At 41.6% G+C, this 24,806-nt stretch overlaps 1 protein-coding gene and 6 non-coding genes across 7 annotated transcripts; all 7 read right to left on the reverse strand.

Moving 5' to 3' along the window:
• Positions 1–893: 893 nt before the first annotated feature.
• WDR43 (WD repeat domain 43) lies at positions 894–19,971 on the reverse strand. The gene is made up of 18 exons (XM_063444083.1): positions 19,719–19,971; positions 15,005–15,139; positions 14,148–14,269; positions 13,451–13,571; positions 11,032–11,168; positions 9,577–9,679; positions 9,023–9,087; positions 8,444–8,615; positions 7,759–7,845; positions 6,752–6,883; positions 4,639–4,776; positions 4,084–4,170; positions 3,776–3,807; positions 3,240–3,303; positions 2,651–2,764; positions 2,409–2,475; positions 2,223–2,275; positions 894–1,826 (listed from the first exon to the last, which is right to left on the reverse strand). Exons 1-18 carry the CDS (start codon positions 19,929–19,931, stop codon positions 1,683–1,685), a joined length of 1,986 nt encoding a protein of 661 aa, XP_063300153.1. The 5' UTR covers positions 19,932–19,971; the 3' UTR covers positions 894–1,682.
• Positions 4,467–4,546, reverse strand: LOC134593896 (small nucleolar RNA SNORD53/SNORD92). The gene has a single exon (XR_010090307.1). It is a non-coding gene; the product is annotated as a small nucleolar RNA SNORD53/SNORD92 (small nucleolar RNA).
• LOC134593895 (small nucleolar RNA SNORD53/SNORD92) lies at positions 7,479–7,558 on the reverse strand. Its single transcript, XR_010090306.1, has one exon. It is a non-coding gene; the product is annotated as a small nucleolar RNA SNORD53/SNORD92 (small nucleolar RNA).
• LOC134593890 (small nucleolar RNA SNORD53/SNORD92) lies at positions 8,010–8,089 on the reverse strand. Its single transcript, XR_010090302.1, has one exon. It is a non-coding gene; the product is annotated as a small nucleolar RNA SNORD53/SNORD92 (small nucleolar RNA).
• LOC134593894 (small nucleolar RNA SNORD53/SNORD92) lies at positions 10,649–10,727 on the reverse strand. The gene has a single exon (XR_010090305.1). It is a non-coding gene; the product is annotated as a small nucleolar RNA SNORD53/SNORD92 (small nucleolar RNA).
• LOC134593891 (small nucleolar RNA SNORD53/SNORD92) lies at positions 13,109–13,187 on the reverse strand. Its single transcript, XR_010090303.1, has one exon. It is a non-coding gene; the product is annotated as a small nucleolar RNA SNORD53/SNORD92 (small nucleolar RNA).
• LOC134593892 (small nucleolar RNA SNORD53/SNORD92) lies at positions 13,662–13,740 on the reverse strand. The gene has a single exon (XR_010090304.1). It is a non-coding gene; the product is annotated as a small nucleolar RNA SNORD53/SNORD92 (small nucleolar RNA).
• Positions 19,972–24,806: the final 4,835 nt, after the last annotated feature.

Below are 24,806 nucleotides of genomic sequence, written 5' to 3' on the forward strand. Positions count from 1 at the left end.
GGAACCATGACATTAGAACGTGTGCCTTTCCCACTCTCACGGCTTCTTTCTGTACCACGGACTTGGCTTGCGATCTGTCAACACATATGGTAAAAGGACTGGCTTCTTTTATATAGCTAGTTCTCCCTTTTTTCTCTCTATTATTATTTTACTATTGTATTGTAGGGGTGCCCATCGATAGCCCCCCGGAGACGGAGTGCCATGGGATATCTGATCAGCTGTGTCTGGAATACAGTCCTGTGCAGATCTAGTAGAGCTGCCACACAGATTAATCTTTGCCAAGAAGTTTTTGTTATTTTGATGGTCAGTAGGTCCAGCCGATCAAATGTCTTTAAATGGGCTAAATACTCTAAATAAGCAAGCAACCCTTCTGCATTCTAAACACAATCAGATCCTTCTGCATTCTAAACACAATCAGATCTTCGAGAGATTCTTGGCCAGTCTCTTCCATCACAAAATGACCTCCGTACTGTCACAAAAATCACACCGCATACAGGACATTAAGACAATGGAGAGCAACAAGCGTTGAAACTGGTCAAAGGAGAACTAGATTTGGTTTATTCACTTTACAAAGGAGGCAATATTTCCATTAACAGCTCAGTTTATAGACAAATATACTGTACATTATATTGTTAAAGCGCTCAGCCCGCTCTCAGAAAAAGAGCTCAAACTGAAAAGATCTTTATTCTTAGTTAAAAAAACAAAAAAAAAACAACAACCTGTAACCACATTTCTGCCGTGCAAAATCGAACGCAAAAAAAGTCTGTTTAAACATGGTTTTTGGGTTACACTCAAAAAAGTAAACTGGCTTTTTTTTCTGCAAAATTGGTATTTACAAGCTTAATTAAAAAAAGAAAAAAAATCTGTTCAGACTAGGAATTTCGTAAAAAATAAAACAATTCCAGGTGTAAAAATAAGTGGGACCAGAATTAAACAATCCTAGGTTTAATGAATAAAGAAAAATCATACACGGACTCTGTTAGAAATGCTCTGCACAAAATTTCCAAACATATTTGTTTATAGACACTGGTCGGCACTTTGCCTCCGCCAATAATAGGAGTATTTGCTGTATTCAAAAAAATATATATATAGAACAAAAAATTAAATTGCATTTTTGCAAGGATCCAAATGCATTTTGACAATCAAATTCAAGGTGGCTGCATATATCCCATTTTTATTTAAAAAAAAAAAAAAAAAAAAGGAACCATTACACAAACCTTTTGTCCAGCCCTACCCCAAAAAACAGCAGTCTTATTTAATGAAATAGTTGAAAATTACACTTCAGGGGAAAGTATATTATCTTAAATCTCGTACAGACAGCCAGGTCTATACCAGTTAAATGTACAAGTGTCACGTGATGAACGCCATCTTTTACGCCGGTGGTTAAAGAGCAAAAACCTGAAATAACACCAACTTTTTTTTTTTTTTTTATACCTACAATGGTAGCGGCAATTTATTCCAAACACAAAATGATATGTCCGCAGATAGAACATGGCTCTTCAATCAAAAGACGGGGGGGAAATGTGGAATGGGACTGGGCTCTCGCAGGGGGGGGAGTTAAGAAAGGCAGTTTACAGTTAACATTCTGGAGGCTGAAATGTGGCCGGCTCCTGGAGAAGCTTAGTCTCCGTCGATAAAGTGGTTCTGAGGTCCGGATTCTATAGTTTTCCAAAAGCTGAAAGCTACTCCTCTTCGCTTTCATTATCCAGGTCCTGGTCAGAATCCCCATTTACTTTATCAACGTTCATGTCTTGGTCATCCTCCGACTCTTCTTCTCCGGATTCTGCATTATCATCATCCTCACCCTCCTCTTCTTCCCAATTATCCTAGATCAAGATGCATAAAGTGAGCACACAGCAAGATGTAAAACCACTACAGTAAGGCATTTTTCAACAGGAACATTTTAACACCATCCTAACGAATTGAAAAAAAACTGTAAAGGTTGGAACGTTCAGGAAGATTCGACCCAATGTACCTTTACTAGAAAAACCAGAAAGAGATGGGGAGAGGGTTCCACAGAGGTATAATAAAAAGTTGTTTAACTGATCACTTAAAAGGGGATGATCTTCTAGTTCTCTGGTTTAAAATGTTAAAATATATCCAACTGCCTTTGCCCTGTACCAGCAAAGTACATGATGACAAATCATCTTTTATTGAACTGTCACTGCGAAACCTCGGTCATATTTCACACCTTAATATAAACAGTAAAAATTTAAACTTACATCCGACTCTTGCTCTGCAATAAGCTCTTCTTCAGACTCCTCTTCTGAAGATTCTGTAAATTATAAAAAAAAAAAAAAGAGATTTCTTCCCAACTGCACCACAACAACGTGAAGTAAAGAGATCATTCTTAGAAAGAAAGGATTGCACTATTCAAAGTAAAGCAGGAATTCATTGTATCGGCTTACCTTCTTCATAAACCAGCTTCGCTTCTTGATTTACATGAGTGCGCTGAGCTTTCTCGTACGCAGCAACCTGAGGATTAAACGAGCATTTAGAGAGGAGGGAATATTGCAAGTACTTAGAATATAAGAGCAGCAAAAACGCAAACATTGTATATAGTGTTTTATTCCTGGTAATCCCTTAAAATGCATTAATATTGTACCACCTTCTCCCCTTTTCAATATAACCAGATCTCAGGATCACTTACCTGTGTGACCAGCAGGTACAGCTTGCCGTTAAGCCGTGACAGTTTCTGTAAGGTTTTGACTCTGCTCTCAATGAGCTGATACAATGTGCCAAGTTGGGGAACCAGATCAGGGAGCTGTCGAGAAGCAAAGCATTCCATTAATTATACATAAATATCGCCAGCCACAAAGTAAATAATACTCTTTACACCCGGTGCGAGGGGACAGCAGCTATGCCGTCAGTGAAAGTAAAACGCTGATAAATTGTAGCGGCTATAGCCAGTCATGGCACCTCAGATAATTATGTAGTACATTTCACATGATGCTTAGGTCTGGTGTGATGGAAATTCACAGAGCACTATGTACCCTAGACAGACTGATTCACGCCATTTTAGCGCAGTACTGACTGCTCCCGGCCATAAAGAAATTAGCAACCTGATAAAGTGCTGTACGTTATATAGATCGATTACTTGGGTGTCACAAATCATAATGGGAACACAATGTGCATGCATTAAAAGAAAGTTTGTGGTTTCGCCAAATTTCATTTTTGAAATAAAAATGATTCAGCGCAGAAATTTTCAAGCACAAAGAAAAACAGAGTAAATTACTCACCGTGGAGAGATAGGAAGCATGCGAAACAAACACGGCTTTTAACCATTTCACCATCTGTAGGGCACTGGAGATAAAAAGACACAGTGATCAGCAAGTTATAGGACGTCAGTGAAAATATCCAAAGTGAATTACACAGCGCCGAATAAAACTACAGATCAGCAAATGGTTTGTAGGCGATTTCCTACAGTGAAAAGCCCACCCAGTGCTTGCAAAGCATGCTTTGTAGTCCACTTGGCATTTGGATAAACAAGATTGGGTGTTTACCTTCAAAAGCAATCCCTAATAAGATGCAATCTTTACGAACACAGACATTAAAGGAATTTGTCTAATGGACAAAGATGCAAGCTTTCATTGTCAACTATTGCCAGTTCCCAGCAGTGCAAATGAAAGTGCAATGTAGGACCCACCAGTTGGAATATTAAACTAGCAGTCTAGTTTAACAGAATCAGCCTTGCTCACTATCCAAGATCTACATGGCTTTGTTAATATTGTCTAACGATTCTTAGGATATATGGGAAATAGTTTAACATTGTTACCTTGTAGGGTTCCCTTGTAATCTTCTGGTAATCTAAAAATAAAAAATGGAAAAGAAATATATTCACTGGCTCAAAAAAACATTTACAAAGATATTTTACAAAAAGACAAACAGTTCAAGAGAATATAGAGGGGATTAAGCAACTGATTGAATCTTTAGTAAGAAGGATTTAAATAAAAGGGTCGCTATATCCATTTTGTGTTAGTGTTGAGATTAAAGTGAAACAGAATACGGATTTGTGAAAATTCTGTAAAAAAAGGGACAACCTAAATAAGAGGGGAAAAGGGGAAGAATAACGAAGGATCTTACCTCGTTCACGAGGGGAATAACCGCATAAACCGGAATCTTGGCCACGGTCTTTCGAATTAAGTTCTCGTTCTTGGACGGGAAGACTTTCTGTAGAGAACAAGACAGCAGTACGGTAAGGGGACAATGTGAATAGGATACAAATAGTATCCCACGTGAAGCACAGCGCTAACAGTTTATTTACCATTATCTCTATACATGTACGGGGGGGGTGTATATAAACCTATAGGGAACGGGGGGTAAAAACGCAAAGCAAGCACTAAAACAAGTTACTCTTGATGAATACATCAGGAGAAGGAAACCGTGATCACGTAAGGTGTTGCAGATACGCTCGCCTGATCTCAGATAAGAGGAATTTTACAGCAGACATTACACTAGCAGAGAGTGCGCTCAGACAGCCAAGAGATTAACGCATCACAAAATTTCAGCAATTTGCGAAACCATTCTCTTAATATCATCACAGAACACCTTAAAGTTAATAGAAATGGGTCACTACCAAAAACCAATGAAAACACAAATTACCAAGTTAGCATAGAACTGCGCAAAAAAAATACTTACATTCAAGATGGCGGAGTCATTACTTTCCAAGCCTTGCACCAGGAGAACGGCAAAGTTGTCTGCCTGTGGAAGTCCACCTTTACTCTGCTGCTTGGATGTGTCAATGTCCATGGCATCCAATCGATCCTCGATAGTGGCCTAAAAAAAACAAAAGACCAAGACCTTAGAGTTAGGAGACACTGGACCGTGACACCAGACAGATATTTGGAGCATGGAACAGTGGGTGTTCCCAATGAATCACTAAAGCACTGATACATTTATCAAACAGATCTTGGAATATTGAAGTAAGCAACACTCGCCTCACTAGAAATTACTGGCCAACACAAGCCGCTACACTGCAGTTTGTCACGGTTTGGGCCTGTTGACTAGGAGGACACATTCGTTACCTGGTATATACTGTATTTTAAAGTCTGTCCACAAGATTAGTTCTGTCCCCTGTCAGAAGCAGTCCAGGTCTGCCAGGGTTAATCTGAGGAGATCATGTACACTGGTATTGCAGGTGGACAGAGGTTTAAGGTTGCAAAAATCAGGAGATAAATGCCAATATGTGCCATCAGATTCCATCTGCCCTCAACCATACTTCATTATAATCAGGCTGGGCTGATTAGTAAGATTTAAACTTACTTTATTTTCTCAGTATGATACAAAATTCAGAACATAAGTTGTTGGTTTTTTTTATATTTATGATGTGCATAGCATAGTTGGAATATAATCTCATACATTGTGAATTCAGTAATAAGGAGTAACAGCTAGTAAACAATGTAGATATGGATAAACTCGCACACATTTTTTTTAGTTAAACAGAATTACCACAGTGCTAGGCTTGACAACGAAACACTAGTAACTCGTAGAGGCTTATGCACGGAGAGTGAGTTAAAAGAAGTTAAGTAACATGCCGCCACATGCGCCACCCAGGGGATCCCGCACCAAAGTGAGAGCTATGAAATACACATTTCTTAAAGGGACTCGCCAGGCAGAGTATTTTACTCACCTGGTTCCAGCGCCGGGAGCCTCTTGAAGCCACGCCCCCTATTTTGTCAAAATGACAAAATAGGCGGCGCGAGCAGGGAGCAATCAGACGCTTCCATTCGCTGCACATGCGCACATACTTCAGAGGGCGGCATTCATGCCACTCTATGAAGTCCTGAGCGCACTACCGCGCATGCGCGAGCTGACTGACAGCTCAGCTCGCGGTCTTTGCCCGCCCCCCTCCTCTGCTGACAGGCTGGAGAGAGAAGGCGCGCACACAGTGCCTTCTCTCTCCTGCACACGTCAGACGTATTATAATACATCTGACGTGTACAGGGCCTTTTTAGGGCCCTGCATGATAGGAAGTCCCTCTGGTGGCCGTCTGAGTGACGGCCACTGGGAGGTATCCCTATCAATCAATGTAAACACTGTATTTTCTCTGAAAATACAGTGTTTACATTAGATTGCCTGCAGGGAGCTATAGATCATACCTGAACAACTACATTAAGCTGTAGTTGTTCAGGTGACTATAGTGTCCCTTTAAGTAGGGAGAGGCCAGAGGATCCAATCTGCTGCAATTGGGCAGGATAGCAGTGCAGCGGCAGCCGTCCACCCACTCACTGCCATAGTAGGCCTCAGCCGCGTGGACCAAGGATCTCCCTCCCAGAGACAGAGAGGTAATTTTCAGGCTCAGTCTCAAAACCAGTACTGCTCTGCAACTTGGGCCGCAGTTTCCAGGGGTCACATAGGCAAGTTAATCACTGTGGTGATCTTAATAATTGAAAGACTGCAGGAGCTGTTTGTTCTTGCAGCCACACAGCATAGCGGTCCGGCCCTGCCCCCCATAACAAGTTAAAACAATAAAAAAAATACTAAAAGTAAATCAAAATGTTAAGGGAACATGAAACACACGCAGGGTTGAGGGGTGTCCAAGTCTTGCTCAGACAGCCAAGAAATCAGGTTCAATTAACAGCTGTAGAATTATCCAAAAGTTAATGAAAAGGGGCTGAATATCGCCTCAAACTCAAAAAGCTCACCAGGTTAATTAATTTAAAACCACAAGCTGTCTAATGGCCTAATTTTGCAAATCTTACATTTAGACTCCTTTATTTTAGACATTTCTCTTTACAGAAGGAAGGTTTACCTCTTTGTCTCCTGGTTTCCTCTTGCCATCCTGTTTCCTTGTTATGGAAGCAGCAGTCGGTACTATCGAGCTATGACCAGGGATCCCTGGGACCAAGACTTTGCTGTCGGAATTTACGACTGGAGTTTTCACCTGCAATGATATCAAAAGTAAAATGTTTATATCAAATAACTAGACACTCAGGCCTCCCATAACCAAGCAATCATGCAGCACGTGTAAATGGATAAATATTATCAGTCTGTGGATCGATAGACTGGAACAATCAAGAAACAATAAAAAACTGCCAGGTGATCAGGTCCGCTCTAATTTTAGTCTTATTTCTAGACCAGACTGATGCAATGTACCCAGATAAAAAGTGAAGTACATTAAAAATCAATAATTAGCTATACGCTAAATAAGGCAACACAGAGAATCCTCATGTGAAGCACAACGCTAAAAGTTCATTGTAGTATTTTTACCATTATCTACCCGCTCACTTTTAATCTATACATTTACACAGCAATGGAAGTGAAATTTGATGTATTTTCCTGTGCACACTGCAGGTCTATGGCATTGTTTAAACCTATGGGGAACGGGGGAGGAAAAAACGCAACGCAAGCACTAAAATAAGTTACTCTTGATGAATACATCAGGAGAAGGAAACCGTGATCACGTAAGGTGTTGCAGATACGCTCGCCTGATCTCAGATAAGAGGAATTTTTCAGCAGACGTTACACTAGCAGAGAGTGCGCTCAGACAGCCAAGAGATTAACGCATCACAAAATTTCAGCAATTTGCGAAACCATTCTCTTGATATCATCACAGAACACCTTAAATCAAACCTCAGGACGTTACAAGCTCCAGACAAGCCAGCTATTGTTTGAGAACCCGACGGACATTCTACACTTTGAAACTCATATTTAACAGCTTACATTTCAAAGCTAGAGACCGCTATTCAGATATTTAGAATTCTGTAATGATATAAATTGAGCTGAAGAATCTAGAAATAAAGGTGGTCAGGAACTTACTTTTGTAACTGGTAAGTCTTTTCGAAGAGATACGGCCTTCTGGATATCCCTGATAAGGCATATGTGAGGCTCATCTGTCTTCAATACCTTAAAGAGCAAAATAGAAACACAGGCTTAAAAAGACAATCTGCTAGTAACAAGGTGAACAGACCAAGCAATTAAGTTCTTGCTTGTCACCGTTACAGAGCAGTTACTCAAACAGACAAAACGTTTAGAGTTAATAATGAAGTCAAGGTAGATTTAGTTAAAGTGCGCTCAGACAGCCAAGAGATTTACTCGTCACTAAAATTCAGCAATTTGCGAAACCATTCTCTGGATATCATCACTGCACACCTTAAATCAAACCCCCCCCCCCCCCCCCCCCCAGGACATTACACGTGGAAAAGACACACGGTGTCACATTGCATAGCACTGAAACGAGAAAAATCAGTTTGTTTTATACTCTGTTCACCCAGATCCGGGGGCCTCCCTGCATCTCAAGTCCAGGGTTAGACAACTTTTACACCCCTGATGTTGTTGACTACATATCCTATAATGCTCTGGCAGAGATAATGCTAACAAAGCATCAGTGGAGATGTAGTCCACATAATTTATTTTGAATGATACGCAATACTGATAAACAGTGTTAGATTCAAACAATGCAAGTCGTAGCTGAGGATAAAGAAAACTGAATCAAACCTCTTACCAGTTTTTCAATGACTGGCTGTATCGTGTTCCCGTAATAGAGCAGGATGGATTGTCTGTCTGGCAGGAACTTGGCAGCATGGATGGGAACAGGCTTTGGAGTTGCATCCTTATCATTTCCAGAACTCGCAATCTGTATCGTACACGTTGGTGTGAATGGCTTACTGTGGTTTCTAGGAGAAGAAAGCGTTTGATTGTTAACATACCGTATTTGTGTATCCGGTTAATCTCCAGAAATCTTACTGTACAAAGTAATTATTAGATGCCAGCCCTGGGTAAATGTTAAAATATGTGAAAGACAGACATGCATTGTTCTGATCTAACTGTACAACACAGTTATGTGAATACAACAGAATTGTTGCCTAATAAAAAAAACGTAGTGTAGATCTGTGTCACCAGTAACATTCCAAATTATTTGCCAAAATAGTAGATTATATAGCCAAATACGAGGGACCAGCCCAGTAAATTCTGGCTACGGATTTTGATTAACAGCTGATTTCTGTCACTAGAAATGTTTGCAGGAGGGAGAGCGGTGGAAGAGATAATAAGTTCTAAAATGCCACAAAGCGTGATAACGTACCCATTCAAAACATGTTCAAATAAATGGAGCTGGCCATCTCTGCATACGACTGACAACTTCAGTGGCTGCAAGAAAAATAAAAATAAAAAAAAATTTATTAAATAAAAGCAAATGACTTGGATCAGCTGTGAATTCTGCTTTATTTAGAACATTCTACAAGTGGAACAATCACCATGGAAACAGAACGCTTTTGCCAATTGCTACACTTTTAGAAAGGATGCCAACATTCCACAGGACACACCAAGGAGCATGTGGTAGGGCAATTGATAACATACCATGGGTAGATGCACCAACACAGTATTGCTAACTCCACAAGCAGGGACCATACAAGACAGTAGCCGTGAGAAGGCCGATAGCAAAGCACTATGAGAGGGTACAACACAGAGCTCATGCGGTACTGGGGAAATTAAAATGTAGCCAAGAGCAGACAGGACATCAGGTGACCAAAAAGCCGGTTTATGGCCAATTAAATCACACTGCGCCATTGGATGCACATTATACCAAAGTGAGACACTTGGCAGGTCTTTGAATAATGATAAGCGCTCCCAATTTACCTCCTCTTTGCTCCTTGAAGGAGTGAGGTCCACACACACAGGACTTTCTGTCAGCGTGAAGGACATGGCTGCACTTTTCTCCTTTTTCCCAGTCTTAACGTGCCTGAAAAAAAACAACACAAACCCGTTTACTTCATTAAAGGTCTCACTCCTAACAATGGTATAGCGCAAGAAATGATAAAGGAAGGTCGCTACCTGCGAAGGCACGGATAGCAGCCTAATCCAATACAGGAGGCCAGGCTGCATACTTTGATAATGATATTGTTTGGATTAGTATCTGACAAGTTATGTTAATCACGGCCTGCTTCCCTGGGATTCTTTCCTAACTGCCTGTACTGCTGAGCTCTGTAGAATGACAATCTGCCGGCACAGAAGACCAGCAGACCCTATTCTATCTTATTTCATCGGGTTACTTTGAAAATGCAGTAAAATGTAATTCCATAAGATTATATATTTATGGAAAACTTGGGAGTTAAATGCTGAGAATGCTCACAAATACCAGGCCAGTCTGACTAAAGTTAATCTCCAAATATACAGATTTAATAGCAACTTAAAAATATTCAAATAATAATTACCTGGACTGTACAGAGATTTAAAAAGGAGGTCCCTTCTCCCCACCTCAAGCTTATACCCTGCTGCATCCCAAAAGCTTTCTATTTAGACCGACTCACAGAGAACCTGCGGCATACAGGAAACTGGTCTAAAACTGGGGTCACAAGGCATTTCATGTAGTTCATGTTTTAGAGATTAAACAGACTTCATCAATGCGGCCCCCCCAATAATAGCATTTCATAAAGATAAAATCTGTTCGACATGCTCATAGAGACTCATTTGTGATTTGATATACTAAGGAAAATTCGGGACTTGGTAAAGTCTTGTGTATTTTGTTTATTTTTTTATTTTTTTATGATTGACAAAATGTGGAGCCTAATGCCCTTAGACCTCGCATGTGCGAGACTACATTGCTGATGGGGTTGATGCAAAAATATGACAAAGCCACTTTAAAGGAGTTCATTGAGACGCTGCATATTCTGTACAATACTATATTTATTACAGAGTCCTGATCCAAGGCTTGTTCAGACAGCCAAGAGAAAAATAGCTTCATTTCTTTTCAGAGAAAATTTAAACCACACTCTGCATCATCACAACAAGCCAGTAATAAAAGGTATAAGCACACCATGAGCCAGGAGATTTACGAAGCGATCAATGCAAAACGTGAGGTGGGTGGGCACAGCAATGCTAACATCACTGTAGAATCATATAATAGAATTTCCAATCACAGATCTTACCAAAGTGCCCTGGGACTCAGCTGGTGTGCGTCTAGAGACCAGGTAGATCCCCAGATTAAAATTAGCTCTCTTTATCAAACTTTAGAACGCAATACTTCAATGATTTGCAACCACCCATTAAGGTTGTGTGATCGGAAGTTGCTACCCATATTCCCCTGCTACTCACCATACGCTGATCAACCGGTCATACATTGCACCAGACAGGAAATATAATCCGGTCGTGTCATGTGACGGAGAATCGCTGGACGATGGTGTGGTCACAAACATCAAGGACATGACTGCAGATGAATGGCCAGTAAATTGCTAAAACAACAAAAACATAACTATTAGGAAAATTAGCCGTGTCACAAAACATGGTAAAATAACAAATGCAAGTTCAGGAATGGTCAGCATGCCAAGGAGGTTGTTCATGGTCTGGTAATCTGTTGCAGGGATTACTGTAATTCTCTCCTAGTTGGTCTCCCCAAAATCCGAACTGCCCCGCTACTGTTGGTAATGAATGCTGATCTTTCACACCTGTCACTCATCCCTTACCTCGCCCCTCTGTCGATCCTTACGCTGGCTTCCTCTATCCTTTAGGGGTCAATATACTAACCCTTACCTATAAAGCTCTAACCAACTCTAGCCCCTCTTACATTTCTTCCCTGATTTATAGATATGCCCCTTCTCTGCCTCTCCGCTGTTCACACCCTTACTGCTAACTCGCTCTTGCGGGCGGCTCCTTTTCTTTGGGTCAGCATGCCTGCCTCCATCAGACTCTCCCCTAGTCTTTAACTGTTTAACAAGTCCCGCAAAACACATCTGTTCCGGAATGCTTATGGACTCACAGAGTAACACATATATATATATATATATATATATATATATATATATATATATATATATATATATATATTTATCCAAATCTGTCTATTGCTCTCCTAAAGAGCCATACTTCACTCTCACCTCCAACTCTGCTACTTTACCATCTTGTTTAAAGGAACACTATAGTCACCTAAATTACTTTAGCTAAATAAAGCAGTTTTAGTGTATAGATCATTCCCCTGCAATTTCACTGCTCAATTCACTGTCATTTAGGAGTTAAATCACTTTGTTTCTGTTTATGCAGCCCTAGCCACACCTCCCCTGGCTATGATTGACAGAGCCTGCATGAAAAAAACAAAACTGGTTTCACTTTCAAACAGATGTAATTCACCTTAAATAATTGTATCTCAATCTCTAAATTGAACTTTAATCACATACAGGAGGGTCTAGCAAGCTATTAACATAGCAGGGGATAAGAAAATCTTAATTAAACAGAACTTGCAATAAAGGAAGCCTAAATAGGGCTCTCTTTACAGGAAGTGTTTATGGAAGGCTGTGCAAGTCACATGCAGGGAGGTGTGACTAGGGTTCATAAACAAAGGGATTTAACTCCTAAATGGCAGAGGATTGAGCAGTGAGGCTGCAGGGGCATGTTCTATACACCAAAACTGCTTAATTAAGCTTAAGTTGTTCAGGTGACTATATAGTGTCCCTTTAATGGCTGTCACACTTGCTGCCCTGTTGTGTATTTGTACCCCCACCTAATCTAGACTGTAAGCTGGTTTGAGCAGGGCCCTCATCTACCCATTGTTCCTGTGTAATTGTCTCATTTATTGTAATTTTCCCCCTTTCATAATATTGTAAAGCGCTGCAGAATTAGTTCGCGCTATAGAAATACCAATAATGTCAGATATGCATTTAATGCTGAATTAAGATGAAAGGGTTTAAAGGGACAGTCCACCTCCCAAATATAAGATCAGTATGTAGTAGATATACCCCAAGAAAAAAACGTGTGCACTGTAAGCCCTCCACTTCTTCTCCAGGCCAGAATTTCTGTGGCTGTCGAATCACAGATTTCCCAATGCAGCTCAATTAGAAGTCTTTGCAAGGAGGGTGCTGTGGACAATAGCTGCCTCTGAGATAAATACCCAGGAAGTAACAGGACATGCTGTCTGACCAGCAAGGGGGATATAACAAGGTTAATCTATGAAAGTGCCTATTTCGACTGAAAACTGCACTTTTTAAAAATGAAATAGGGGACATGCTATAAACAGCTAAAGTGCTTGAGGGGTCTGGCTTGTCCCTTTAAGAACCAAGTTTGTGTATTTTCCACTAATGCTATATGGGCCTGAGGGAAACATCAAGGCTTTGTTATATAGTGTATGGGTACCACTACCCCCAGGCACTAATTCTAGTGATGAAAACTATTCAACTGGAGCTTGTTCAGACAGCCAAGAGAAAATTAACTTCATTGCTTATCAGTAAGAAATGAAACCACACTCTGCATCATCATAACAAGCCAGGATATACAGACTAAATTCTAAAAACGCCACTTCATTTTTCTATAAATGCTCGGTCTTGCCACAACCCCATACTTTTGATATAGATTTGCTTTTCGTAACAGTTTGAATACATTGTACAACACTATGGAATCTGATGGCGCTATATAAATAATACTGAACACATACAATTATAAGAGTTTAACAAGCCCCCCTACGGTCTACCATTAAACATGGAAACAAGTGACACATTTTGGGATGTACTAGAAGTCATTTTTATACCCTGTAGACTTCTTTGGTGTCCAGGTTCCAGAGTTTGATGGTTCTTCCAGCTGAGAGCAGCATCTTGCCGTCTGGACTGAGGCACAAACTGCTGACGCTCCCACTGTCCCCTTTCCATTTGCTGAAACGACAAAGTTATGAAAGGTCCCATTAACACCAGGAACTCTAACGTCTAAAAGCAAAACTGAACCTTCCTGACACATTCTGGAGCTTGTTCAGACAGCCAAGAGAAAATTAACTTCATTGCTTATCAGTAAGAAATGAAACCACACTCTGCATCATCATAACAAGCCAGGATATACAGATTCAAATTCTAAAAACACCACTTTGTGAAAACGAACAGGGTTAAGAGTTTCTATCTTGGTCGCCCCCACCCACGGGACCAAACGACATTGCAAAATAAAATAAAAAATGCAGAGACCCTACAAGTAACAGTGTGGCTTTAATGAGAATCTTAGCAATAACAAGGTTTTAAAAAAGTATATGTTTGTTCGGAAATGCCTTTATTTGGTATTTTAACATGGATTTTCACCATGCTAGCACTAATAAACATGTTTTGATGGTAGGACATAGGAAACATCTTAAGGTCAAACCAAAATAATAATAATGCATTTTTAAAATGTATGATCCTCGATGGCTTTTGTAAAAGAATATAAACAAAACCCATAGTAGGAAAAGTTCCAATGGCGTGACTTACCATTTTACTTTGCAGGTCTGTGTGTTCCATTCCACAATGTGTTTGTCTTCTGAACAACTATACAAGCTACCGTTTCCCCGATTCCACCGGATACAGTTTACTCTGCTTTCATGACCCCCAACCTGGACAAAAAGGAGAAACAATAATATAGTTTGAGCTGAAAAAATGGGAAATCGAAATTAAAGTGTCATAGTGCACACAACAAAAATGACAGCAGGAGAATCACCCAACAGGTGGCGCTACTGTTCTCCATCAATGTAACTACACAGAGTGCACTGTAGCTGCTGTGATTCCTCAGGCAGGCATGCCTCACGTTTTCTAAGGAATATAAGACCGGAGAAGGAGATGTCAATGTGTTCTGACCAGCTTGCTGGTGTCACTGCAGAGGCATGTCTTGATTTGGGAATTAATTCTTGACAATGCTGCTCACGCAGGACAACGCCATTAGATTAGCGTAGAACCCACAGATCTCCGCTCATGGAGGCACTGGCATCCTGGAGAGTTGGTATCACCTTAACAGTTCTTATTGATAAATGATATTCATTGATTTAGGAGCAGTTACTCTTCAAGGTCCATTTAAGCAAAAAAATAAATAATTTGGAAAATCTTCAACAATCCAAAGTTTGGCAAAGCGCAAATAAAGCAGTTTCAGCCGCTCGCTGTGCTCAGGGTGCAAAATGTAACTTCCACAAGGTTCTCGTTCACATGCGATCAGTGGAATGGTATGTATTCCCAGGTTAGCGATATCAGGGAAAGGAAGCAGCTTTGAAGTGATCCAGGCAGACACGTACTTTATACATACTTCAAAGTGTCCATAAAACAATATCAATACGACAATCTCCAGCCTTGTGACTCACCAGTTTGCTCTGCAGTTCTCCTTTAACTATATTGTATAATAAAATCGTCCCGGTCGCTGTGCCAATGGCGAGAAGATCATATTGTTCATCTTGTTCCACAGCTTCCCCTTTCCTTTTCTTCTTCTGATGGCTTTCCTAATAAAAAGAAAATAATTATTAAAAAACACAAACGCACAGAACGTAATCATTTTATACAACTGTACAAAGTCTGCTTTTGATATGTATGGTCATCGTGTGCCCTGCCTTAACCTTTTATCTTATTGTATTCCCATAGTTTGTTGCATATTTACTCTGATAGCTACACTCTTCTATATTCAATTCATAACATTGTAAACTATTTGATTTTGTTTCACTTTATGTGTGTGGTTATCTGTCTAATAAAGATTAAAGTGCTTGTGATTTTTGGGTGCTGTGATAGGCTGAAATCAGTCAGCTGACACTAGTCTCAGCCAATCACAGCCACCCACTGCTGCTCAGGCTAACACTTCCTTGTTCGCCCAAGGGGGACTTGCTTAGCATTAAAACATTAAAAACTAATGCCGAATGATAGAACGGCACCAAGGGACTCCAGACACTATAGCCACTTTAATGAGAGGACGCAGATACAGTGCCTACAGTGTCCTTTCAATAACTTGAGTGAAACACCGTTAAAGGAGCAATCTAGCGTAAGAAATGGAAACGGTATTTACCTTTAGAATAAACGAGCGGATATTTAGATTAAACCCTCTCCTCTCAAATGTTTATTTTTTTAAACTTACTTTTAAACCCTCGCTGTGCTGGTCCCCCACTGAGATCGTCATTACATCATTACAACTCCCCATAGAGATATATTATCCCAATGAATCTCTAGAGAGAGTCCGGCATTGATGGAATGCCTTTATTGCCCAAGCAGTGCAGCCCTTGTACACGTCTAATTAAGAAATATATTGCCCGTCACATTTCCTAAATAAATGCGAGCACGTGGCTCACTGCTCTGAACCTTTGTTCTTCCAGGAGGATTTGGCAAACATTCATAGGATGTGTGCAGCCATGTCCGCCGATCTCACATTAAATGACATCCATATAGCGGGCTCACACACAGTGAAGACGTGGGTAAGATTGGTGCACGGTGATAACAATTCGCCTGTTTTTGTAGCATTAATTACATGCGCCTCCTGCTACGAGTGCATTACCTCAATCCATAGGACCCATTCTGGGATACTTGCACAGTACAAGTCCTTGTTTGGCAACATAAGAACAAAGGTAGGTGAATTTATAAATATAAATGTGAAAATGTTAGTAACTAAAAGTGAGAGGGAGAGAGAGCTCACATTTTGAAACTCCATAAAATCAACAAAATCTGCTGATTAACAGACTGTTTCTGCTGCCTGTGTGAAGGGAAAGACAAATCCTTCTATAGCACCAACATGTTCTGCAGCACTGCACGCATTACGTAAAAGGGCTACTGTGGCAGAACCAACATCGCCACTGTGAACTGGAGAAGCCAGGTTGCTAGCCTCCTGCCCTGCGACTTTGGCCCTGGAGTGTGTTAACCCTTTAAGAAGTATATTTGGGCACAATGGATTTTTGTATGCTGTTCCTGGCCCTTTAAATACTTGGGAGCAGTGTTACAACTTTTAAACTGGCACTTCGAATGCAGTCGAAGTGCCAAGTCGTCGCCATTCAATAAACGAACATGTGGCAGCGGCCATTTTAACTTAGTCGAACGCGGTCAGCGGTGTGTGCAGCCAAATCTATGGAACTGTTTGCGGCTACCCAATTGCACGAACACCGCTGACCCGGACCTTCTTCGACATCGCGGCTGGAGACTAAGTCCCGTTCGAAGATTCGAATGGGACTTAATTGTTTTCTCGGTGTAAAATAGACCGACCGCACAGCCCAAATCCATGGAACTGTTTTGGGCATGAAAATGCGCCTGCGGTCGGTCAAAAGTGACTTATAACTATCTCCCGAACGGCTGGACGGATGTAACGGTTATTAATATTGGATGTATAATTTAAGAGTTATGAAAGTTGGGTAAAAAGTATGTTTAAATTGTACATATAATTGGGTTACCTCTCAGGCTAAGGGGAGGGAATCTGGGGGATGTAACCATTGTGTGATTGGATAATGTATAATTGTATGTGGGCGTCTCCCTTGCAGGGGAGAATTGCATAAAAGAGCGTGTGTCATTAAACCTGAGTTCTACTTCACCCTCAATTTGGAGTGCTGTCTCTTATTGGGGGAATCTGCTACAAGGGATTGCTATGCTTGTCATACTCCCTTGCTGAATCACTGCTAAGCTCTGGTAACAGCCGGTTCCGGTTTTGCTCTCTGGAGGAGTCTACGGTGGTTATGGTGTCTGCTGCAGTGCTTGGAGTCCTCAGGAAGCGCTAGGAGCATCTATCAACGGAGGTACCCAGTCAGGGTTACAGCTACAACGAAATGTTATTCGACAGAGACACGCTACAGACTAACACGGAGGGAAATTAAGCATTTTAGAATCCCCATGATGCTTTGCCATCGGGATAAGGTATAGTTGCAGAATAACCAAATATTATCGTCTCTCTCTGATCTAGTGTTTTAACACAAATATGTGAATTAGGGGGAACAGGATTTTTGCACAATAAAACAGATTTTAATACCATGAGTGCTATAGTGGCAATCCTTGCTCACAATAAAACTTAGTTTCCTGGACTTTATCACCGCTCCAGTGACTTACTTTTCAATTCAGTATCATGTAACAGGATAAATAGTATCTTGTTAAATTAACTGATGAGGTTACAAAATATCCAGATCCAGCATAGAAACCAATGGGAGGGGATAGCAGTCAGAGCCACATGTTCCAGTTACACATGGTATATAATGATTAGATACCGTACTGGGCCAGCAGCATAGTATATGGTCAGAGAGAGGTCTGATCTGAAATACCCTGGACCTGCAGCACATGGTATAGTATACACAGCATGTGCAGAGACCCTGGTGTGGAATGCCCTGGGCTAGCAGTACATAGTATATGGTCAGGGGACATGGTATAGTATACACAGCATGTGCAGAGGCCCTGGTGTGGAATTCCCTGGGCTAGCAGTACATAGTATATCGTCAGGGGACATGGTATATTATACATAGTATGTGCAGAGGCCCTGGTGTGGAATGCCCTGGGCTAGCAGTACATAGTATATGGTCAGGGGACATGGTATAGTATACACAGCATGTGCAGAGGCCCTGGTGTGGAATTCCCTGGGCTAGCAGTACATAGTATATCGTCAGGGGACATGGTATATTATACACAGTATGTGCAGAGACCCTGGTGTGGAATGCCCTGGGCTAGCAGTACATAGTATATGGTCTGGGGACATGGTATAATATACACAGCATGTGCAGAGGCCCTGGTGTGGAATTCCCTGGGCTAGCAGTACATAGTATATCGTCAGGGGACATGGTATATTATACATAGTATGTGCAGAGGCCCTGGTGTGGAATACCCTGGGCTAGCAGTACATAGTATATGGTCAGGGGACATGTTATAATACACACAGCATGTGCAGAGGCCCTGATGTGGAATACCCTGGGCTAGCAGTACATAGTATATCGTCAGGGGACATGGTATATTATACACAGTATGTGCAGAGGCCCTGATGTGGAATACCCTGGGCTAGCAGTACATAGTATATGGTCTGGGGACATGGTATAATATACACAGCATGTGCAGAGGCCCTGATGTGTAATGCACACGGGAGAGCAGCACATGGTATATGATCAGGGCCTGCCGTGTGAAGAAGCACATGGTACAAGGTAAGGGGCCCTGATCTGGCACACGGGGGTAAGGGGCCCTGATCTGGCACACGGGGGTAAGGGGCCCTGATCTGGCACACGGGGGTAAGGGGCCCTGATCTGGCACACGGGGGTAAGGGGCCCTGATCTGGCACACGGGGGTAAGGGGCCCTGATCTGGCACACGGGGGTAAGGGGCCCTGATCTGGCACACGGGGGTAAGGGGCCCTGATCTGGCACACGGGGGTAAGGGGCCCTGATCTGGCACACGGGGGTAAGGGGCCCTGATCTGGCACACGGGGGTAAGGGGCCCTGATCTGGCACACGGGGGTAAGGGGCCCTGCGGGCAGTCAGTAATGCCCAGCTCTGCTGTCCTAATGAGTGCAGTAAGGATAACGCTTTATATTCTCCCAGAACCCCCTAAACTCGGATTCACTGCGCTGCGGCCAGTGCTGGCGCTATAGCCCTCTGGTACCAGCATGCGGCCCCATATTACATAATCCCACTGCCTCCCAGAGCACCCCGTAATATGCAATAACCCCCTCCCCAATCAGGCCCACGAGCTCTCCCCCAGGCCCCCCATATTGTCAGCCCGCTAATATTATATATCCCCCCCCCCCCCGGGTCTCACCTTGTCAGTCCGGCCAGGGGCCCCCCATATTATATATTCACCTCCCCCCATATTATATATTCTCCCCCGGGGCCCCCCATATTATATTATCAGCCCCCCCCGGTTCTCACCTTGTCAGTCCGGCCCGGGGCCCCCCATATTATATATTCACCTCCCCCCATATTATATATTCTCCCCCGGGGCCCCCCATATTATATTATCAGCCCCCCCCGGTTCTCACCTTGTCAGTCCGGCCAGGGGCCCCCCATATTATATATTCACCTCCCCCCATATTATATATTCTCCCCCGGGGCCCCCCCATATTACATTATCAGCCCCCCCCGGGTCTCACCTTGTCAGTCCGGCCCGGGGCCCAGGCCAAGCAGGTACAGGTCGCGCTGAGATGGGCTGACGGTACGTACTCCCGCCTGAGCCCGCCGCCCTGCGTGTCCCACACCCGGATGGTACCGTCCTGCCCGGAGAGAGCCAGCAGCCCCTGGCCGGGCGGGGAGAAGGCGCAGGGAGGGGGGAGCAGCTCGTGCAGGCCGCCCGCTGCCGCCGCCATGTCTCCGCTCAGTTCGCAGCCACGTGTTCCTGGACCGAGCATGCGCAGTGCGAGCCCGCGCCGACACGCCCACTCCGCCGTGACGTCAGCCGCCCCCACCGACACTGTCATGGCGGCGGCCAGGGGCAGCACGTGGGGGAGGGAGGGGGTTCATCTTACACACTGTGATCTGTCCATGTATAAAAAGGAATACTGAATAATAATATGTAACTGGCATTACTGCCACTGCTCAAACAAAGAACCAATAAACCACCAGACTCCAACTCCCCTCAGTGAGAGTTTCTGTAACAAAATATGAAGATATTGTAAGTAAACATAATAAAATGTAAAAATACAAACACTAGTGAGAGCAGGAGGATCACCAAGCTAGCTGCTGTATTAACTCATTTGGAATTTGAAAGGAAACATTTAGGAAAAACCTACTTGGATGTATTCCCTACTCTCTGAACTGTAGTGAACTCGGTTTGGCCTAATATAGACAACAACATAGCCAGCCAGCAAATATGATTGAAGTTGGAGAACATTTAGAAATCTGCAATTTCTATGTCGATTTTATAAAATCGGATTTTAATTCTCTAAAATTCAGTTTAACAGCTAAAGTCCAAGTATGCTTTGAAGGAAGCACTTGTTGAGGCTGTATCGGAACTGAAGACCTATTGGGAGATGTTTGTTAACCGGTTTTGTTTTCAATACAGTATTCCATCAGCTTTTGAAGAAATGTATAATTTAGAAGACCACGAAACTTCTAGTGGTGAAAACATAATAGCACTTTACTTTCAGAAACAGGTGGACATATTCATAAATCCATTGCGTTAGTGAAAAAAGACATTCAAAACCTACAATTAGAGCACGAAAAGCAACAGAGGAAGGATCCGACAGATGGAATAGATTGCGCTGAAATTTAGATGGAACTATTCAGCGACACTGATAAATCACTCCTACTAGTTGGGCAGACTAGATGGGCCAGGCCGAATGTTTCTTATCTGCCGTCACATTCTATGTTTCTACTTAGCGTAATCCTTATGACAAAGAAGGGGTGGTTTAGATACCATATACAATCCCTTTCCATTACTAAGAGATCAGGGGGATTTATGGTTTAGTTGTCCTTATGGTTAGGATGTAACTGTACATGATTTGACTAATTTCACAGTTGGGAAGGTGGGAGGGGGCCACCAGGGCACTCCTGGCAACATAACCACATCCGTGAGCTGTAGCGGTTATGGAGCTTTGTGTGTGCTTTTGTTTAGAAGGTTTCCAAAATTTAGCATGACAGAGTGATCTTGCATGTGTATGTGCCTGCTAGTGAGTGAACTTGTGTGTGTCAGTGAGGTTGTCTGTAGTGAGCTTATCTGTAGTAAGCTTGTGTGTGTATCAGTGAGCTTGTCTGTAGTAAGCTTGTGTGTGCATCAGTAAGCTTGTCTTGTCATTGATAATCTCAGCCATTGAGGCAGGTCCAGCCACAACTAAACTGGCACGGCGTCGGGAAAAAGGTTTGTAAAAACACCTTTCTCATGCGATCAGAGGCGGCAGGTATCTAAACAGACACTCACTGACAGACACACACATTCTGACAGATATACACAGACATTCTGACAGAAATACACTGACAGACACACAGACATTCTGACAGACATACACTGACAGGCACACACTTTCTGACTGAGATACACACACACACACATTTTCTCACACACTAACAAATTAATATTTTTCTTTAAATCCACCCAGCCTCCCTACCTTTGGGAGAACTGAGTGGATCTTTCCCTGGCGTCCAGTGTGTCTCCTCTCTAATCTTCCTGCAGTTTCTCTATGCTCCGCTGCACGCTCTCTGTAGTGATGCCGGGGCCGGAGTAACGTCATGTCACTAAACGAAGTGCAAGGAACTGCAGGAAGGTTACTGCTCCCTCAGCCACTCAGATGTCGGCTCCCGAGTCGAGATGCATGCGCGGCAATTTCTTAATGCTTTCCTATGGAAGTTCTGCACGCTGAATGCGATTTTCGCATCCAGTGTCTCAGAAGCGCCCCTACCGACTGTCAGAAAGACAGCCACTAAAGGCTGTATTAACCCTGCAATGTAAACATAGCAGTTTCTCCGAAACTGCTATGTTTACATCTGAAAGGTTAAAACCTGGGGGACCTGGCACCCAGACCACTTCATTGAGCTGAAGTGGTCTGGGTGACTATAGTGTTCCTTTTAATACCAGCAAGGATTGTTGTCACAGGGTACGAGCAGTCAGCTGACACTACCCACCAATCACACCCACCCATTAATTCTCTATTTCTTTCTCACTAGCCCAAACAGCACATAAGGACTGGGATGATGGGAACTCTCATTTAGCAATAAAACCATTTAACACTAAGTGGAAGTATGGCACCCGGGGACTCCAGGCACTATGGCCACTTCAATGAGATTAAAGGGCTATTCAAAGCCTTTGGGGGGGGGGGGGGATTTCCTGTGTAATATGCCTTATTGGGCACTATGGAGAAGGTCACACTCAATTTCCAATAAAACCTGCAAAATAACAAATTTTACTTACCTGGAATCCAGTTTTGGGTGAAGTTCCCAGCGCTGACATGTATTCCTGACTCTATGGTGTTAAAATAATTTTTTAGGGGTCTGTCCCATAGGAAAACATTAAGAGGCTATTACACATCCATGGAAAAATGCAGCAATCAGCATCTCCTGATAGAGATGCAGAAAATCAATGCATCTCTATGGGAAACATTCAGCATCTCCATGAAAAGCGTGGAGATGCTGAATGTCAGTGCTGCACACTGTGCACCACTGATACAAGAAGCACCTCTAGTGGCCATCTGAGTGACTGGCAGCAATATAAACACTGCCTTTCTATGAAAAGGCAGCATTTACATTACAAAGCCTGCAAGGAAATGCTATATACACCAGAACAATTACTTTAAGCTGTAGTGGTTATGTTGACTATAGTTTCTCTGTAATTTGTTACAGTGTCAATAGGGTTGTGACTAGAAGCGGGGGTTTTCTGAGAAATGTTTGGTAATTTATTAATAATTTAATGGCTTCAAATTTCATTTATAAGAACAATTTATCGTATTTACAAACTGATTTCTAAACACATGTATTGTAGTTTAACCACTTCACGACCGCTGACGGTTTAGGACCGTCATCGGAAAAATACCCTTGAGGATAGGTGACGGTCCTGAACCGTCATAACGTTAATATTTACTAACCTGATAGCCGCCGTTCCCCCAGTGTCGATCGGCGTTGCTCCCGGTGTGGAGGGACTGCCTGACAGCCCAGGCAATCTACACCTCGGCGAATTAAGACCCCGCGGCCATGTGATCTCTCTAACAGATATATTATATCTATATATGTCTATATATCATATATATAATGTCATACTAAGTGTATTTTTATATTAATATATAATTAATATATTAATATTTTTATATTAATATATAATTAATATATTAATATAAAAATACACTTATTAAATTACACACATATATATATAATATATATAATAACTATATGCATTGTGTGTATGTATATATATATATATATTATAAAATACAAATAATAAGTAAATAAATTTAAACATTTAAAAAAAATATTATATATGTAATTTTATTCTAACTGTATTTTGATAATATATATATATTTATATCAAAATACACTTAGAATGAAATTATATATGTATCTATGTTTTATAAATAAATAAAAATAATATGAAATATATATCCATATACAAAATTACATTAATAATTGTATAAATATACACATAGACTTCAAATGTAGAAATATGTGTATATATATTTAAATTCTACGTGCATATTTATGTAATATTTTTACATAATTAAGTAATTTTATTGATTGCAATTTGAGGGACATGCCTGACAACCCAGGCCGAAAGTCCAGAGAATTTAATTTGCTAGCACTTTATTTAACCCTGTAACTTTCTGACACCCTAAAACCTTTACATTGGGGTACTGTTTTACTCGGGAGACTTCACTGAACACAAATATTAGTGTTTCAAAACAGTAAAACATATCACAGTGATGATAGTCAGTCAAAGTGAAGTTTTTTTTTTGCATTTTTCACACACAAACATTACTTTCACTGATGATATAATTGTTGTGATATGTTTTACTGTTTTGAAATACTAATATTTGTGTTCAGCGAAGTCTCCAGAGTATAACAGTACCCCTCATGTATAGGTTTTATAGTGTTTTTGAAAGTTACAGGGTCAAATATATGGGTCAAATTTTTTCATATTAAAATTTGCCAGGTTAGTTATGTTGCCTTTGAGAACGTATGGTCGCCCAGGAATGAGAATTACCCCCATGATGGCATACCATTTGCAAAAGAAGACAACCCAAGGTATTGCAAATGGGGTATGTCCAGTCTTTTTTAGTAACCACTTAGTCACAAACACTGGCCAAAGTTAGCGTTCATAATTGTTTTTTTTGCATTTATAACACAAAAACAAATATAAATGCTAACTTTGGCCAGTGTTTGTGACTAAGTGGCTACTAAAAAAGACTGGACATACCCCATATTTAATACCCTGGGTTGTCTACTTTAAAAAAATATGTACATGTGAGGTGTGATTCAGAGATTTATGACAGATAATAGTGTTACAATGTCACTATTGATACATTTAAAATATTTATATATGAGGGGGCGGAGCTAGCCGTGGAACAGAATGGTCGCACACTTCAGAGCTCTGCACCAAGCAGAATAAAAACATAGAATTTCGGGTGGAAATTGGACCACAAACTGACCAATTTCTCGCTAACCAAGCAGGGGAACAAGATGGGCAGAAAACACAAGAAACCCAAACCAGGGAAAAGCCCAAATACCAGAGATATTGGAGAACTATTGCGCAACACGCAGCA

Source organism: Pelobates fuscus, chromosome 2 (genome assembly GCF_036172605.1).
Source record: "Pelobates fuscus isolate aPelFus1 chromosome 2, aPelFus1.pri, whole genome shotgun sequence".
NCBI lineage: Eukaryota > Metazoa > Chordata > Amphibia > Anura > Pelobatidae > Pelobates > Pelobates fuscus.